This window comes from Parus major, chromosome 17 (assembly GCF_001522545.3).
Source record: "Parus major isolate Abel chromosome 17, Parus_major1.1, whole genome shotgun sequence".
In the NCBI taxonomy this organism is placed as follows: domain Eukaryota; kingdom Metazoa; phylum Chordata; class Aves; order Passeriformes; family Paridae; genus Parus; species Parus major.
The window spans coordinates 51,491-70,915 of NC_031785.1; the positions used below are offsets into that span (position 1 = coordinate 51,491).

At 36.7% G+C, this 19,425-nt stretch overlaps 1 protein-coding gene across 2 annotated transcripts in view; it reads left to right on the forward strand.

Annotated features, from left to right (window-relative positions):
* Positions 1 to 19,316, forward strand: part of GARNL3 (GTPase activating Rap/RanGAP domain like 3) — a 42,954-nt gene extending 23,638 nt beyond the window's left edge. For both annotated transcript variants that reach the window (XM_015644772.1, XM_015644773.3), the window contains 14 exons: positions 33 to 137; positions 3,085 to 3,159; positions 4,086 to 4,197; positions 4,937 to 5,035; positions 5,952 to 6,068; positions 6,749 to 6,921; positions 7,224 to 7,382; positions 9,246 to 9,312; positions 9,932 to 10,039; positions 10,461 to 10,579; positions 10,805 to 10,940; positions 11,973 to 12,182; positions 12,478 to 12,589; positions 13,307 to 19,316. In XM_015644772.1, coding sequence (XP_015500258.1) covers positions 33 to 137; positions 3,085 to 3,159; positions 4,086 to 4,197; positions 4,937 to 5,035; positions 5,952 to 6,068; positions 6,749 to 6,921; positions 7,224 to 7,382; positions 9,246 to 9,312; positions 9,932 to 10,039; positions 10,461 to 10,579; positions 10,805 to 10,940; positions 11,973 to 12,182; positions 12,478 to 12,589; positions 13,307 to 13,463 — 1,749 coding nt within the window. In that variant the 3' untranslated portion in view covers positions 13,464 to 19,316. The remainder of the gene's footprint in view (positions 1 to 32; positions 138 to 3,084; positions 3,160 to 4,085; positions 4,198 to 4,936; positions 5,036 to 5,951; positions 6,069 to 6,748; positions 6,922 to 7,223; positions 7,383 to 9,245; positions 9,313 to 9,931; positions 10,040 to 10,460; positions 10,580 to 10,804; positions 10,941 to 11,972; positions 12,183 to 12,477; positions 12,590 to 13,306) is intronic.
* The last annotated feature ends 109 nt before the right edge of the window (positions 19,317 to 19,425 follow it).

The following is a 19,425-nucleotide window of genomic DNA, read 5'->3' on the forward strand; positions in this document are numbered from 1 at the left end:
ATGCAGTTAGAAAGAATCATTTTCTGTTTTAGAACATGCTTAATAGAAGATCCTTCAGTGATGTGTTACCAGAGTCCCCAAAATCAACACGGAAAAAAGAGGAAGCTCGACAAGCAGAGTTTGTTCGGCTTGGTCAGGTAGGAGCAGTTTAGAAGGTATGCAGCTATGTTTACAAAGACTGTGTCACTCCTTTTGTTAGACTTTGATTAGCTTACAGTTATGTTGTGATTTAATGCAGTTTCGTGTGATCAGAAATAGTTTTGTAGTATTGCATTATTTTAAGTTACATTAAAATAAAATATGAATAGAAGTATTTATCTGTAACGCCTGAGGTATACATGTACAAATATTTATATTGTACATGACTTAAATGAAGATTATAAAAATTTTACCTTGGGATGAAACCTGAAAGATCTTTCCCTGCTTCATGCAGCAGATGCTTTCTCCAAACAGAAGAGTGCTGTGTTTTTTTCTGTGCTTTGGAAAAACATAATCTTTCATGGATTTTCTCCATATGTTTTTTTAAGATTGAATTTCTTAGAAAATGCTTAGACTTCTTTAGTCGGGAGGAAATTTTGACAGTCTTTCTGTTAAATCACAGTTTGCCGCCCATCTTTGAACATACCAAATGCGGACTGCAATCTTCTATGGGCTTATTAACTTTTTGATTCTGAGAGTATGATTTAGATTAGTCTGCTTTGATCTGACAGTTCATTGCAGCCAAAAGCAGCCAACAGTGCCTGTAGTGGCTGGGGATCTAGCCAGCGATGTGGCCATTCTTCCCTAGAGGGAAGAGAGCCTTTAAGATACAGCTTGTCACCCTCACTTTGTGAGAGAGACCCTGGCTGGTCACCTCTACAGGTGCAGTGAGGTAAAGAGGCCTCCTGCCCCGCACGCCTTTCAGTTCACATAGTTTCGGTGTTTCTCACTGATTGCTCCCTTTGCCTTGCCTTGACCTTCAGTTGTCCCTGACTCCAGGAGTTTCCATTGCTGGAGTCTCTGGGATACAAGAGCTGAATTAAAACCCAAAGAGAGCTCAAATGGAGCTCAGTCTCTCTTTCTTCCGTATTGCCCTGATGAACTGTTTTCACTCAGCACAGCCTTGCTAAAGGCTAGAGCTGAAATCACAATAGCAGCTTTGGGGGTGTGGAGCCTCAGCATCCCACCATCACCCAGCTGATGACAAGTGCCTATGCTCATCAGTTCCCCTGTCCTTTCTCACCTGTTTCTTCTTGATCCAGACTGATCTCATAGATCTGCAGCTTATCTTAAGAATACTTCTTTCCTGAGCTGATTTAACTCAGAAGGAGTTAACAGAGCAAAAACAAAGCCAAAACAAAACAAAACAAAACAAAAAAAAAAAAAAACACCCTGCAAACAAACTAAAAGCCAAAACCCACCCAACCTACCAAAAACTCAAAAAACCACACTGCTACAATTCTCTTCTCTCCCTTTTTTTTCTCTTAGTAAGTTAAAGAATAGAAGAGTCCGCGTAGTTCTAGATGTGGTTAAAGGTAGAGAATGGAGCTAGGCAGTTGAGAGCTGGTTCCAAAAAAATCTCAGGGGTATTGAAGCTTGCATTGGCAGAGCTGCAAAATCTCTTCTGTGCTTTTCCTATCCTTTCCCCAGTCACCTTGAAATAACTAGTCACTTTAGGCAGGCATTGGAGAAAAAAATGAAAGCCAAATGGGTAATTTTCAGATAAAATTAACTGATGATTTATTCCAATGTTTACTTTACAGAAGTAAAGAAAAACAGGCTAATGCCCCTTCCACCTCCCCTAGATTAAGTGCTGATAAGACGCCCAAGTCTAGTTATCTAGCTGGGACCCATTTGTCAAACAAGACTTCCATCCTAAATATGGTCTTCATCAAAGGAAACCTATTACGTGGGTTATAAATTTGGAGATACCTCTTAGTGTTTTTCTTGGAGATTCTTTTAACATTTAACTATTTCCCTTCCCTAAAAGATCTTTCCTCTAAGTTACAAACTGTAGGCTTGACCATATTTCAAGATACCTTCCAAGTAACTCAATCATTCTTACCAAACTAGGAACATATTTCCCCTTTAGTTATAGTCAACTGACTCCTTTAGATGGTCGACAAAATTCACTGATGACTGATTCAGCAGTGTATTTGAATAATTTATTTATTGTCAAGATGATCTCTTCTGACTGGTGAGATGGAATTTAAATGTTCATATAATGAAGTATTTTGTGCATCTCTGTAAGCTGACAGCCATGCTTAGAGCAAATGTGCAAGTGATGCATGCAGGTGTTTACTGCCACTTCACAGAGTGCCATGCTTGATGGTAGGCAAACTCTAGGGCAGTAAGCTGGTTTAGGTTAGTTCTAGACTTTGCATTAAGGAATGCTGTGAAAATGCCATGTATCCCAGTCTTCTGGGAATACTGCTATGAAAGCTAGCAATAAAGGAATATAGGCTACACTAACAGACTTACTGTGTAAGTCAATGAAACTGTATATACGATATTTCTCTGGAGTTTTTGGTTGTTTCAAATGAGTTTGCTTCTAGTTACGTCTAACTGAACTATTTGTGAGCCAGTGACAGTCTGTCGTTGGGATGCCTGGTGGTATGTAGAGACAGACATATATATATGGTTTGCCTTAGTGTTTGTCAGGAAGTTTTGCAAATAAAAGGTCAGTTTGTATAATTGACAAGAGGATCCTCTATCTGGCTAGATTATAAAGTAAACTGTGTACATAGTTTTAGGTGGAGGTTTTTCTCTGTTACTATGTTTGACTCTTCTGAGTTGCCATTTAGAAAGCAAGAAAACAGAAAAAAAAACTAAACAAGGAACAGCCAACATATGCTTTGGTTGTAAAGATCTATCTAGTAACCATCTGTTACTAGATGGTTTTACTAGAAGATCCTAGTAACTATCTACTGGTTTATGCTGACGTCATTGAGGATACAGAATTCTGCTTTTTTTTCATTACTTAAAATGGCATAGGAATTCCAAACTAAAATTGCTTTCTAGTCCTACATTGTCCTTTTTATATAGTCATTAGTTTGGGTATTGCTGACAAAAACTCAGTTTAAATAAAACATCTGTTTGTATTAGGCATTGAAATTGAAAACCACTGTGAAAGGGGATACCACAGCTAACTTGGCAACCACAAGCTTTTGTAAAAAGGAGGTGAGTGAAACTGTCAGAGAAGTTATGAAACATGAAACATTATCTAGTATGGTATCTATTTATTTACTTCTGTAATTAGATGCTGCAGCAGAAAAGATAAAAGGTACAGTGTCAAAGTGATTCTGCACTATTAGATTAATAAAGGATGAGCCTGGGGGCAGAAGCACTTCTCAAGTTAAAGCAAGTGTGGACATTTTTATGTCCATTTTTATTAACCTGAGAAAATTCAATGAAAGTGACATCTTCCATATGCAGTCATCTTTTATTTTAATTTCAGAACATTTAAAACAAGATTCAGTTGTGTTTTCATTTCCTGTAATATTGGATTTTGTTTGAAGTCATTAGGGTGTGAAATATCCCAGCTGCAGTCTTCTGCATGTGTTTTATATACAGAAGCTTCAGAAGTGCTTCTAGAATTACAGAGATTCCAACTAATATATAAATTGGGAGAGGAGGGACAGGCTCTGGGAGGTAAGTACAGAGAACACAGGATGGAAGAAAAATTTGGCAGAAAGGCAGTTTTAACTACCATGTGCTAGTCACTAAACATCACAAACTGAACCATAAAATGTAAGCAAAATGCATAGGCATAGTGGTACATACATTTTAAGTATATAGGTTTGGGTTTTTTAAATGAAAAAACTTATTGAGTGAGGGTTGCACTGAGTTTCAGCTGCATGTGTTTTTATTCTAGCATTTCAAGTATGTGTCTTACACTTACTAGTCTCCAAACCAGAATTGATGCAGAAAGTCCTCTACAAGAAAATTAATTCAATCTTGATATTTCAAATTACAACAATATACTCTTTGGAAATGTGTCCTGCCAAAAGCATTTACATGTTATTGCCATTGTCCATGACATTCTGTGTCTGTATGATCTGTATTTTTTAGTGTACTTAATATGTATCCCTTATGTTACTTCATAGCCTTGGGAATCTCAGTCTTTCTGCAGTAATTTTCCTCATGAGGTTGTCTGTGCAGATTCTTGGGGCCAGTCCTTGCTGGTTTCTACAGATGCTGGCATCTTGTTAATAGATGGTTAGTAAATGATCTAGTGTTTTTGTGTCAATTTTTATGTATCTGACCATTTTCTTAAAAATGTGTGTTCATAAATTCTGTTCAGGTATTAGTAAGTCTTTATGTAGGGGCACAGTTACTAATCCAAGTAAATTTATTACATTTATGTAACCTTGTTGCAAAAATTCATTCTGCATTAGAATCAAGCCATATTGGGGAGCTGGTGTTAATGCAAATTTCTGAATATTTTCTTATTTCAGATGTTGTTTTCTTGACCATCTGAAAATCCATACGAGGTTGCATCCAGGTTCAAGAACTATCTAAATGGCTTGTCTGGTTTTCTTAGCCCTTGATAATAGTGAGCATGAAGGCAAGGGCTTATGTGACAATGAAATCCTACTTCTTCCCTTAGCAATGATAGTGCTACTCTGACCCCTTATTATCCTCTGTGTGCTACGTAAGCCAGTGGGACTGAGGGAATGAAGTTAGTTCTTGGTCGTAATTCTCAAACTTGCCAAAGGAATATCACTTTTAGATTTCAGCTACTTAATCTGATTCATGACAATAATAAAACTCTCCTGTGAGGAAGTACTATGATGCTGTGGCACATGTAGGAGCTTTGTGCAGTTCTTTCTGGGTTTTTTTCTTTTCATTTTTGTAAGAAAAAACCCAAGACTTTAATTAGAAGAAAGAAATGGTTCAAAACCAGCATCTAGCAAGTTTTAGTAGGATTTTGAATACATATGTGTTTCTTTTTTAGATGGTCAACCGTCAGTGCAAGTATTTGATAAAACTCTCCAAATAAAGCAGATGAATGTGTTGGAAGCTCTGGATCTTTTGATTGCCCGAACAGACAAAGGTAGGAGAGGTCCCTGTTCTTGGATTCTTGCATGACTCCGGCTGTTGCTGGGTATGTATGTCTCATGACAGTTGTGTCTCATTTAGAAGGATTAAATGTGCATAAAATGTGCACATTTTCAGTGAGGTAGTTTGTTACCCAGTAGTCTGTGATTGCGTTTCATAAAAAGAACATATAGCAAGAATAGGATCTTTATATATAACTCAGGAAAGCATTACAGATATGCTTGGTTTATTGTTTTTTACCCTGTCTGTTTCCTCAGTATTTGCTGAAGTTCTGTTTATCCAAGCTTTGGGTAAAACATGGTATCTTCTGTATCACTTTGAGTTTCCCAATTTGGTTGCATCTGATGAAATTCACCTTGAGCTCTTACAGAACTAGCTCAAACTATGTGAGAGCCATTTGCAGTTCTCTCAAGACACCTTGAGAATGGGTGACATTTTTGAAGATCTGGGAAGTGTACTTGTATCAATTTAGTTTGTGAAATTTCTAGAGAAAATCCTTCTGTATCCTGAAGGGTTCAAATTCTGTTAAGGATCCAGTTATCGGTAGCTCATCTGGATGGTTCCAGCTCTTAAAGTTAACCCTTTTACTCTTGCTCTGCAGTTTATATCTATTGTTTTTTTGTTATTTTCCAAGATTTTATATATTTGAAAAATATTGTGCATTTGACTGTTTGGAAGCTCTCAGATCATGCTTTGGTGCAGCACCACCTAATGAGAAACTTGGCTACTGTACTGAAGGGGTTGGTTACTAGAATTGTTAATCCTAGAGAGTTCATAAGTCTTCTGTCCCCAGACAGCTGTTACGTTTTGTTTACTTTTGCTCTGTTTGTAAGGTGCTACTTCTCGTATTAATTTCAAACTACCACATTCTTTTTTTAACTTCTTTTTTCTTGGTTCTCTCCATTTGTCAGGGAAAGACTCTCGTATCCTTGTCTTCAGACTCAGTGATGTCCAAAAAGATTTAGAGACTAAAAAAATTATAAGAAGCAAATATGACTGCAGAGAAAATAAACTGGAGAGAACAAAAGGTGATATTGTTATCCTTATGTGTTAAAAACATCCACTGTGCTTTGATGCTGGTAGTTGCCAGGGGGTTATTAGCTCTCTTTAGGCAGGTGTAGGTGTTCACCTTTGGTATTTTCTCTAGACAGTCAATTCAAACTTTATCAAGCTTATATTAGAAAACTACTCTAGTAGAGTCCAGCGTGACATTTCTGAAAATGTTGTAAAAAACACATGTTACTTGCAACTGCTGATAATGAGAAGCTTTAGAGAAAAATAGGATTTCAGGGTTGGGAGGTAAGAGAAGAATTTTGAGGGAATATTAGACTGAAATAAAGCACACTCTAAATTGGAGGAACACTGGCAAATCCCCCATGAAATAGTAGTGCTTAGATTAGTCTGGGTGTTGCCATTTATTTTGTAGAAAAAAAATGTTTCCTAGTTTTCAGAAGCAAGGTGCTTTGAAAAGCTGGAACTTGCAGAATAGTGATAACCCATACACTTAGGATTAAGGGTAAAAGTAGTTTTCAAGAGTCATAGGCTTTTGTCTTTTCCTAGAAGACGATGTAAACCTATGGAGGAGTTTTTAATTCTGTGTTGCCAAGTCATCCATCAGACTCCTGTTGTACTACTCATCATACAAATACAGAACAAAAAAATCAGACCCTACCCCAACCACTTAGAGTCTAGAACATTATTTCCTCAGGCTGCCATTTGTATGCCATTAATACTCACCATGGAAGTGAACTGAGGATTGTTGTGGCTATTCGGAACAAACTACTTCTCGTCACAAAGAAATATAATTCACACAACACTTTAACCAGCACCTCTCTGCTATCATCTCCTGAATCACCAGTAGAGGAGTTCCAGTACATCCGGGTATGTGTAATCTAGTTACTAATTATCTTAACACACTGAGCAGCACTCAGCTAGAGTGGGGGGTGCAGGGAAGGCAGAGTATGCATTATCTTCCTGAACCAGAACAGAACAGACAAATAAAAGTATGGTAGAATTCAATCATATATATGCTAAATAAAAATTTCAGATATTTTAAGAATTGTTTCTGCTTGTTCTTTGTTATGCTTCTGTGCTTAGAAAACATATCTTTAAAATCATGGAGAACCTGTAGCACTCAGAGTAGGAACTTGAAAAAGAGAGTAATTCTATTATTTACGTTATAGGAAATATGCCTTTCTGACCCTCCGGTGGTTATGACGCTGGTGGATGGACCTACTGGAGACAGTGACAATATGATCTGTGTAGCATATCGGCATCAGTTTGATTTAGTCAATGAGAGTACAGGGGAGTCCTATAGATTCCATCATGTTGAAACAAACAGGGTAAGTTTTCATCATTGAAACGTTTTTTGCAGATCCCCACTGAACATAGTTTGTTGCAGACTCAGTGCATGCTGTGCTGGCCTTTTAGGAGTGTAATTAGTGGAGATGCTCATGTGTGTTGCTTTTTACTTCTACAATCGCTGCTTTAGGGCACTCTGAGACATTAGTTCCTTTTGGGATACATGATAATAGCTCCCAAGAGAAGTAGTTATAAGATATAACATTGGGAGAAAGCTTGTGTTTCAGGCTCAGGAATGTTGTTGTCAAAAATATTTTTTTCTTCTTAGCCAGTAGTTAGCTTTTTGCTTTATTTTTGTGGTATCAATGTTATATTGTTTAAAAAAATGCATCAAAATAACTTCAGTGGTTGACCACTAGTATCTTACTCAGATTTGCCTATTTGTAGCTAAAATATTTACATATAGCTTATAATTATATTTAAGAAACTGCTGTCCAGTCAACTAATAACTGAATCTAGCTGTCTAGGACATAGGGATGGGATTTAGATAAATGTCTTGGTTTCCAGAAAAAAATTCCAGTATTTCCTGCTCCAGAAAAGGACAGTTTCTAAATAGGGATGTGGACCTGTAGTTTTAGAACAAAAAAAAAGAAAAAAGGAAGATTTTGCACAGTTAATCTGTTGTTGTTGTTAATGAGGTAAAGGCCTACTTTTTTCATTTGATAGTTCTTAATAAGTTATTTTCTTTTTAAATCATTTGTACTTTTATTGGATCTGGTGATGAAGAGGTGCTCCTGGCATGGTTGATCAAATGTAAACTTCTCCACAGCCATGGGAATCAATCTTAATCTGAATGCGGAGGAACTAGAAGTAAAGAATGGGGATGGAGAAGTACGTCACCATTGCCATCCACCACTCCTATTTCTTTTCCACTCCGCAATCCTTATTTCCTTTAGGAACACAAGTAAGGCAGACAATTAATATGAGCTGAGCTAGTGATTTTTATGATGTTGAAATAGGTTGCCTGCTTATTTCTCTGGACAACAGAGCAGCAATGGGTTTCAGTCATTACAGAAGATGGGTCAAAATGCATTTGGTATGGATGTATAAACTTTCAGATTTGCTTAACAGTTCTTGATCTGCACAGTAATCTTAAATCAAAGAAAATCAAAGAACTGTTGTTCATGGAGTCAGTCTCTCAGCCCTCTCCCTGTCCAAGGAGATGGTTTGGGAAGCATTTGCCTAATGTAACCTTATGTATTTCACTAATACGGTCTCATTTTCTGAACAGATATCCTACTTGTTATGGCTGTTTTGGTTTGGTTTTAATCTAAATGTAAAAGACAAAACCAAAGTTGAATTAAGTGAATTTATATAGCCTAATCTATGTAAAATATACTGTGGTTTAACTAGCATTGCTTCTCAGTTTGTAAATTCAGACTGTTCAGTAATCCTTAGGTGCATTCCTGTTGACTTCTGTAAATGTTAGTGGCTTTGAACCAGTAATTGGTGTACCTGATCTTTTTGCTAGTCATGATGTGCATTTGAAGATCACTTTTTGAAAATAATTGTTATCTTGTTAGTTGATTCACAGCTTTCTGAAACCATCCTATTTCCCAAAATTTGTATTTCTAAATAAGTTTTATGTTTTTATTGCTTTACACTGTGGTGTAGTTATGAATGTTCAGTACTGTACAGAATGAAACACAAAAGAAACTAATTTTCATCTTGAGAACATCCTGAAAATTACATCACAAAAGAGGCTATTTTTTTTTTCCTTTTTTTTTCTTTTACCTGTGGTTGTGCAGTTCCCCAGCTGATTGTATTGCTTCTTAGTCACAACTCAGTTGTAATGACCACAGTATCCTCTGTCTGTTTGTTAATCTTTTCCATTATCATTGCAGGTTACTTTTGTTGCAGCAATTGATGTATATGAAGACGGTGAAGCTGGTCTGCTTTTGTGTTATAACTGTAAGTGTTTAGAAAAGGCCAGAAATGGTAATAGGTCAGTCTGCATATGTAGGTCTTCTTTCATTGTATCTGAAAATAAATTTTAGTGGTTCATGGAAAGTTTGCCAAATACATTCTTTGGAACTCAAATGCATATTGGAGAAATTAGAAATTTGAGTATTTTAGTCATTCCAGCTGTTTTATGGATGTACAGGTTATATGATTCATGAAGGCTTAGTGACTGTAATGACCATGTGCATTACAGTCTTCAAAGAATGTAAATTACATGAACATATGGCTGCATGAAGGGCAGGGAGGTACAATTCTGCAGACACTCCTTTCTGAATTTTTCTTGCCTGTTCCTCTATCTATAGACAAGTTAGGAACCTGATAACTGATGAAACAGTAATACTTAGTGAAATATGACACTTTATTAAAACATAGGTCTTTTATTTTGGTCTTTCCAGTGTGGTGACAGAGAAAGCAATTTTTGCTTAACTGTTTGGCTACAGAGGGACTTTGACATGAATGTTTGATTGTGTGTGTAATGTCTACCCTTCTGTAAAATCTCCCTATAAAATGGGTGGTGGTTGCTTACAGTGTAAAGAGATGGATTCTTCTTTTTTCTATTTTGTTATAGATGTTTGTCAATACAGAAAGGTATTTCCTTTCAGTGGAGGTTCTCGACTGGTCCAGCCATCAGCTTATGACTTCCACTTCAGCTGGAATCAAGTTCCTTATGCTGTTGGTAAGAAAACATCCCTTTTTAGTAGATGTTTTATCATTGCCATTTGTGCCTGCACTTCGCTCTTGGTGGAATTACAGTATTCTGGGAATAAGCATGTTACATTCATGATGCCATTTGACTTAAGTTTCTGAATATGATAATTTTGAAAAGTGGAGCCTTGGTAGCAAGTTCATCCTTTGCTGTACTTTTTCCCTCTTTTTTGTGTTTCTCATTTTCCATTCACTCTATGTTCTGCCAGGCATGACAATGAAATTTCTTCAGGCTCGATGTAGCTTGGTGTACATGAGTATGTTGGACAACACTTTTCATAGGAATGGAACATGCCTATGAATGGAAGAGGTCAAGAACAGTTTTCAGGGAGCATCCAAGAAACTTTTTCTTTAACCATTCTTCCTTGCAAATAATTTCTATTTCGTTGCAGTTTGTGCTTTCCCTTATGTTCTTGCCTTCACTACTGATTCCATTGAGATCCGATTAGTGGTGAATGGGAACTTAGTCCACACAGCTGTTGTGCCTGAGCTTCAACTTGTAGCATCAAGGGTAAGATGGAAAAATCATGTTTGACTATTTCTGTGATATGTTTGGATCTAATTAACATAAAAAGTTGCTGCCGCTAAAAATGCAACAAACAAAACTGAAATATGTGCTACTTTATCTGCAGTAATTGTTCATCTGTGTGCTTCTGGTTTATATCAAGGACAAAGAGAATCAGAAGATAGCTAAGAAAGTCTCACTGTACTAATGATGGGTTATTTGTCATTTCAGTCAGATATTTATTTTAAAGCTACTGCTGCAGTAAGTGGATCATCTGACAGCAGCTCTAAGGAAATGAGTTCAAAGAGCTCTCCTCAAACACCAACAGCTTACGAAAAGCCAGAACTTCCTCTTCCTTCTCTAGAAGGTATATGTGATCTCTAATTGTTCCAACACCTATCACATCTCGGTGTGGCTGATCTTCAGTAAAGATGGTAAAAATATGTGAGTTCCTACCTGAAAGTGTGGATGATAAGAAATTTTCTATTTTCCATACATATAAAGCACTTGGCTGAGCTTTTGCTCTGTAGTATCTTTTCTGAATATATGATAGCACTGTTTTGAAGAAACAATTTCTGTAGGAAGGGAGGAATTAAGCCTCAGTAGCTTGATGAGTCTTTGGCAATGTGACCACAAGTAATAATGCAAAAAGGGGCATAAAATTGTGAGAAAGCTTGACGTTTCACCTACAGTATTCTTTTCATTTAAGAAAAGCTTAAAGACCGCTGAAGCGCTTTTGCAAAACAAAAGTAAGAAGCCTTGAAAAACTCTGCACAGACAATTTAGTGTAACAACATCTGTGAACAGTCAGTCTATAGTGTAACAATGAAATAGAAAGAAGGGAACTAGATAATGCAAGATGTGTGTACACCTTTCTTTCTCAAAACTGCTGCTTTACTGTTAGCAGAAAGGAAAAGGAGAAGGTAATCACAAATTTCTTAAAGGCAGTACTATTTGATAGCAAGTTTGGGATTTTGGTTTGTTTTTCTTCTATGAATTATGAAAACGTGGTATTTTGTGTTACCTATGAGGAGGAATCATAATTTAAACCATTTGGAATCCAGGGTCCAGTATGTTTGCAGTGTATAAAAACACATGGGAACAGTGTGCCGTGTAATAGTCAGGTGTAAATCATATAAATTTACTTCCTGGTTCCTCTCCAGATTCATCATGTTGCCAAGAGTCAATCTTCTTTTTCTCTCTAAGTCAAATTGATTGTATTTCTTCCTTCTCCTAGCTTACTTGTATTGAAAGATCTCTAGATCAAGAAAGATCTTTGTAGTTTCAGTTAAGAAGTGCGCAGCTGAACAAGTATAACTTGTCTTTATAACTTTTCTTTTGGAATTATTAAGAACTGATTCCATTGTGCAAGTGTAATGTTCTTTCTTCTGTGTTTCAGGTGAAATTCCATGCAAAAACCTGTACAAAATACCTCTCAGCAATCTGGTTGGGCGAAGCATTGAACGACCTCTGAAGTCACCTTTGGTTCCCAAGGTCATCGCTACTACAACATCGAGTAGCATTACTTCTCTTCCAGTTATGCAGTCACGATCTTTATCTCGTATGGAAATTAAAGAAATTGCAAGCAGGACACGTAAAGAATTGCTCGGTAAACTCTCCTCATTCCTCAGTGTTACATAGCAGTTGTCAAGCATTTACTTTCTAATCTTTGCAGTGTCACAGGTAGGTCTGTAACATGCAGCTAGTATTCATATATTATTAAAATAAGAAAAGGAAACAGTGAGGAAGCATTATTTGCAAATAGTAGACCCATTGTGTAAGATGGCCATATTCTAAGCCAGATAGAAATAGTTAATAATGGAAACCAGCAACGAATACCTTAACATTTTCATGAATGCTTTGTTTTCTGTTGAAAGTATTAAGTCTTTTATTCCTTTATTGAGGCCTCTTGGATGAGCCTATACCCAAGACAGAAAGTGCACAGAAGCTAAAAACGGTTTCTCGAAGACAATCAGACCCCAAGCAGGGAGCCATAAGATCATCTAGTAGTGACAGGTAAATATACTTTAGAAAAAAGACTGTAAATATTTTCAGAATTGATTGCCTATGCGTATCTTGGTTGGCATGAGACTGACTGAGACCTTTGTATATCTATGTACATTTCATGCTACTGTTTGTTAGAGTAAATGAATACTGTAAGTACTGAAACAATTACACTTTTTGCTAAAGACATGTTAATGAGCAAGGCAGGACTAAATGGCATTTTCAGGGAACCTGCTGCAGCTGAACCTGTTACAAAGATTTGGACTTCTGCAGCTGCACTGTGCAGACTCTTTTGCTGTTTTTTTTGTATGCTCTTGTGTTGCTATTTTCAGAATAAATTTTGTGAAAAAATACCACAGCATTTGTCTGTTTGGCACTGACTGCAGTGCCATTCTCTTGTTTTCACTGTTTCCATAACCTATGTTTACACAGAATACGGCAGAATACAGAATACCTGCAAGATACAGGAGACTGAGAGAAACAAAGCAAAACTAAACTCTTGCAGTGTAAAACAATGTTTGATATTTCCCTATTTGGAAATTATTTGGGTGAGGGGCTTCATTAATACTGCCTTTTGATTATTTTTTGTAGAGTAAAACAGGAAGAAACTCAGTTGTAATGGTCTGTGTCTGTCTTTAGGATAACTTGATTGAATCTAGAAGTAGCCATTTTTCCTTCCTGCCCTGACCTGTGTATTTTTTTTAGTAACTTTTGTCTTCCTCTTTGCAGGATAATCTCAAGTTCATTTGAAGGCTATTCTGAAAGACGTCATCTTTCCACTAGTTCAGATCCTGATACTTTAGCAAACAGGGAGGAGAGCTCACCACCTAGCTATCCATTTCAGCTGATTCCTTTATATGATGAAGACATCATTGACTTAAAATGAAGACCCTTTTAAAACCTCCCTTACTACACATTTTCTTACAACTCTGTAAGCTCTATGGCAATGTCACAAACACTGCTTCTGGTGGTAAAATGTGGCTGGAAGTACTGGTGATATATCCTTATAGAACCCATGTTCTGGTTAGCACAGCCTGATTTGGTGATGCTTTTATCTTTGACATAGGTATGTTTTCTCAGTTAATGAAGCATTACTTTTCGTGGCATTCTAACAGTAGGCAATCAATGAGAAATTTAGGCTGAAACTGAAGTAAACAAAAAGTATTACTTGTTCTAAGCTGCTTATTAATTTGATTTACCTAAATGACATGCAGCAAAGTTAATTGCTGTAATTACTATTCATGAGTTGTTTTACAACAGTGTATGTCATGTTGGAAGAGGAATTTTATAACATAGATCACTACTTTCATTTTTTCGGTCTTTAAAAAACAAAACAAAACAACAACAAAAGAAGGCTTGTAGGTGCGGTCATTTTAAGCAGTGCAGTCACTCTTTACACTGATGCATCTGTGGTATGTTTACTGAAGAATCAGGTGAGATATGAAGATGGTGTTTCCTTTGCTCATTTTTAGAGAACCTTGAAAACTCTTTTGGCATAAAGAATCCATGAGCAGAGAAACTTTCTATAGGAAACACAAACTGTCAGAATGTTTCTCAAAAATTGGAAATTAAAAAAACCCTAAAAAACCCACAAACAAACAAAAAATGCCAAAACAAAAACCCCAGTCCATCTGCTGGAAAACTCTTATTGTAGTGCATCTGCAGATTTTTCCATTACAGGCAGAAGAGCCAACCCCAATTGTCTTTGACTACAAAAAGATTCTTATGCAGACATCATCGTTAGCTGTTGTCTGCACTTGCACCAACAGTATAAGTCACTATTTCAGATAGTTGTATTTTTGTAATTGGATGCAGACTCAAATTTCACTGCTAATAAGCTAGTCTTCTATGATGAAATAGTCATCTTGTCTCTTAGTGTTAAAGGGCAGGGATTTATATTTAAAGTTTGATTTTTTTTTTACCCTTTCCTGTAGAACACCTTTGCAAAGATTTTGTTTGGTTTTGGTGTTTTTTCATGAAAGCCTTTCTATATAGGATATTTTTAGCTTTACTAACAAGTGTTTCTTGTTCCATCTGTAGAAATACTTCTGTGTGCTTGATTTTATTTCATAATACCACTTGTATGTCATGATTTCACTTTTGTTCAAGTATGATCATCTTGCAGATGTGTGCCTTTTGCTGCCGTCAGTCTGAATGTAAAACTGGTTTTGCAACGTGATTTTTTTTAGTTTATTGTATATAATGGCTGAATTGCTTCACTTGAAAATATGCAAGGTCTTACCTGGAAGCATAATTTCTTACACTCAATTGGCGTGGCTAATCAACACAACAAGCAATATTTTCAACAGTAATTAGTCTAGGAGCAGAAGGCTATTATTACTTTAGTGGGTTTTGCACTCATAGATGTGTGGGATGAACCTTAATAAGCATCTTAAAGAAAGTACCAGATTCAAGTCTTTGCAAAAACTTGTAATTATTTTTTAAGAATGTTGTTTCCAGTGATTGTGCTATTTTACCTTATCCGTATTTATTTAGACAGTTAAGGTTTAAAACAAAAATCAATCAGAAAGTATCATGTGGTACTTATTTTCCAGGAAGTTGTAAACACTTCTGAATCCACTGAATCTACTTTTGGGGTCACTGCTGGCACTTACGTATTTTTAGAAAGGAAAAGAACCAGATTTTTCTATGAACAGCTTTCTCAATGTAGTATTTGATTTCTGGTTTGTGGCTATTTTTGAAGATTGTAACAGCGTGTTGCAAAACTGGGGCTTCAGTTAAAATTTTAACTGGAAAACTTTGCTTTATCCTGTTAGAATTTTGGATTTTAAATATACTGCAGATGTTCACCTGTGCTATTATAGCATGATTTAAAATGATTAACCATTGTTTGATAACAGTTGAAGCAATATATGGAGATTTTAAAACTTGTTTTGAAGAACCTGAGCAAATACATGCTTAAGTATCCTGAAAGACTAGCCTTAGAGATGGAGCACTAGGGAGAACAAGAATGAGCTTGACAGAAAGCTTGATTACTGGCTATGATGGTAGTCAGAATGCATATAGATACAGCATTTGCATTATATCATAAACATGATTATTGAAGAAAGGGCTATAAAGCAGGAGTTATTTTCTTGAATCATAAGTGAAGCAGTGGCTGTAAAGTATTACCATGAAATAAGAGACTGTTGGGGGGTGGGAATGTGGGGGCGGGGGAGGAGAGAGAGAAAGAACCTTTGAAGGTGTGCCTGTAGTTACAGCAATGATGACATCTAGCAAATTAACTATAAGGAGTACAGAAACTGGATTACTGAAACTAGACAAAACCAGATCATACTGGCTTCATGGTACATACCTGGAACAGGGTGTTGGTATCATTTGAAGAGTGAAACCCAGCAACTGCATCCCACCCACCTCTCACCTGCTTTTATGCTATAGCTAGACTTAACGGGTCAGGTACAAGCTGTTAAGCAGGTCGCACTAGGAACAGCCAGACCTTAACAGACCATTACTCATATAGGACAGGAAGGAGCTGAAATCTGGAAAAAAGTTAATGTCTTCATTCCTAATGTTTCCAGTAAGTCCCTTAACAAGGCTTTGACTTCTTGAGTTTTTGCTTCTGTACTTAATCAAGAGTGTTGTAGAAGGATAATACCTAACGTGGCAAAAGAACTACAGAGGAATACATCTAGTTTGGGTTATACACTTAGAGATGGTAGCTGAGGCTTTAAAGTCATGTATATGTAGTTTACTACCTACTTACTGTATGAGTGCAGCCCAGAATATAGGTAGAAGGTAGAGAACATGGAAATAATATTCCAATTTTATTTTACACAAGCCACAGGAACCAAATTCTGTGGAGATCTTTATCACATTGTATCAAAAGAACAAATACCAACATAATCATGTGAAACTGCTGGTGTAACAGGAGAAACCTCTATTGTACAAGGATATGGCTTCACTGAGTTTTTAATAGTCTGATTAGATCACCATGATTTCTGTGTCTTTTCATGTGAGAACTAGCTTCTAGGCATTGTTTCTCTCAAAAGATCATCCTTACCATTCAGACTGCTGATTAAAATCTAGAGATCATTGGCGATACTGATACATAAGCTCTTGTGCATCATTTATAAAAGGCAAAGTTCTTACGCATCTGCAGAACCTCTCCTTAAGACTGGTGTAAGATGACAAGGCTTCTCAGAAGGCTGCTGGGATCGCTATAGTTCCCTCCAGAGTTGGAACCATATTGTTTGCCCTCTGTTTTTCCAGCATGTGCATGCATATACTCTCTAAAACTTAAAAAGTAGTCTTAGGCACAAATTGTAGCCGTGTCCACTGTAGATACAACCCTTTCTCCTGGATGTTAAGGCTGCCTGTAGGCTGCATTCTTGATGCTGGCTGACCAGCTCATGGTTAGGAGAAAACCTTTGAATCTACAACTAGTAAGATGGGTGTTGTTTTAATAGGAAAATTGAAAAATATTGCTACAGATGGATGGAAGGAATTGTTTCTGCGAAGGAAGAATTGTTACCAGATTGAACACTTGCTATCAAGCTAAGTTTAAGAGAAGGCCCCTTCTAGACTCTTGGCTAAGTTTCTGCAATAAATACTTTCTATCCTAATGTGCTGGATTTGTTGGCAGTGGTAGGCCTCTTAACTCCTTCTGTCTAAATGGTATGGGTCACCACTGTCATCTACCTTGGTGCAACCATTAGACTGTACAGGCAGTTAATTTAGATTGTACTTGTGCATTCTCACCAGCATAGATAATGATGCATGAAATCACAAAATAGTTGAGGGTAGAGGGGACCACTGTGTTATCATCTAGTCCAATAAACACACCCATGCACCACCATTTCAAAATGGGTATGAAACATTTTGAGCTACTCGTCTTCTTTATCCTGCATTTGAATTACAGCATGCATATAAACCATCACCGCAACTTTGAAGTGTGACTAGACTCAAGAACCCCCTGACACATGAGCTAAGTTAATTCTTTCACATACTCACACACACACAATATGGAGCCCTTAAGGCTAAGGCTTTGATGAACCATTCCCAAGGTCCCTAAAGCTCAGTTTGGGCTTTAGAAACTAGTACAGGCTAAGAGTCATTTTTGTCCAGTTTCTTATCCTGGTGACAATGCAGTACACTTAAATATTTTATATGTGTTTGAAAGTAACAAAGTACTTCCTTCCAATAAGAAATAAAGACCCACATGCAATTTGAAAGCGCTATGGCTATTCATGGTAGCAAGAGAACTACTCTCTAGGTTCAGTGAACGCACGCATACATTCAGTTTCCTGGTTTATAAAGAAGTAAGGCCTGTTCTACTTATAGTCCTTTACTGGTTTGGGGGTGTGGCATGGATTCTTGTTTGTTTTGGTTGGTGTGGTTTCTTGAGGCTGGCGGCATGGGAGGGATTTTGTTGGTTGGGATTTTTTTTTTCAGGTTTTGGAGGAGGGATTTGGTTGGCTGGGGATTCTGTTTGTTTTTGTTTTTCAATGCATAACATACAGACAGGTACGCGCCTGGAATGAATAACAGGTTTGTTATCTGCCTTCACATAATTATTTCTGTAAATGTGCAAGTACTTGTAATTGATAGATTCCAATTGGATTTTTTTTAGTACTGTGACAGTCAACTGAATTAATATTTAAACGGTGCTTAAGAGGGCAGGGATTGAGTAACATTATTGCCTAACTAATTACATATGGTTAAGGTTGCTACTCCTGACATGTGTTTTCTGCCATACTGTGATAAACAGAGACTTAAGTCTGCATTTGAAATATATAGCCCTTTTCATATGGATTTGGTTTTCAATATATATACAAATATATATACATATATAGGTATATATGTATATATATTTGTAATTTCTACCATAAATTTTCAGGGATTAAAAATCCTGAGTTATATATATAGGAACTTAAAGTAATGGGATCACAAAAGGCAGGGGAAGGAAAAAATCCCATCGGCAAGTGATAAGGTATTGCAGAATAATTTCTGTTGCCTTCTGTGTATGGCAATGAGTATCACACTGTTTTCATTGTTAACAATTCAATGTCATGGTTCATACACACAGTGCTTTCTGTTAAAGCACTGTTTTCTCAGGCTTAATCTGGTTTTGTGAAGGACTAAATTATACCCTGGGAACCTAACATTAACAATATGGGATGGCTCAAGAGATTATGCAGTGAACAGCTGTACTTGCATGCAGGTTAGAAAGTATTTTTACTTGTCTTAGTTGAGCACAGCAACTTCACCAGCCTGTATACTGCTTAGCTGCTTCACTTCGTTGCTGACTGTAACTGACTCCTATTTGCTGGTGGAAATTGTGGTACTAGCACCTGGCTTGAAGAGAAAATGGAGATAATTTTCTGCAAATTTATTTATAGCTCTATTATGTATTTACCTGGTTGAATGGAAAATGTTATTTAAAGATTTATGCAGAGTGTTATCAATCTGGAATGTCAGTTTAATTGTCTTTGAATGGTAGCAGACTGCTTTGTAATTTAATAACAGCATATTGTTAAGACTGTTGCTACATTTGTGATCAAAGACTTTATCACTGGTGATGGTAATCAGATTAAATGCTGATGTATTACCATTATTTTTTATGTCATATGATAGCACGTACAGTTTGTATTTTAGATAGAACATGCAAGCAGAAACAGTCCTATCACATCTGAAACTGTTTTAAGTGCTATTTATCACATTTGTAAAGAGGAAACATGATTTATTCCTTCATCTGTAATAAACTATAAATTTGACCCAACCGTTTCTTTCACACACACAGGACTAATGACTTTGAAATTTGGAAAGTAAAAAGACAAGAAATCAAAAAGACAGGATGTAGATGTAGCACAGAGGTCTACTTTTTCCAT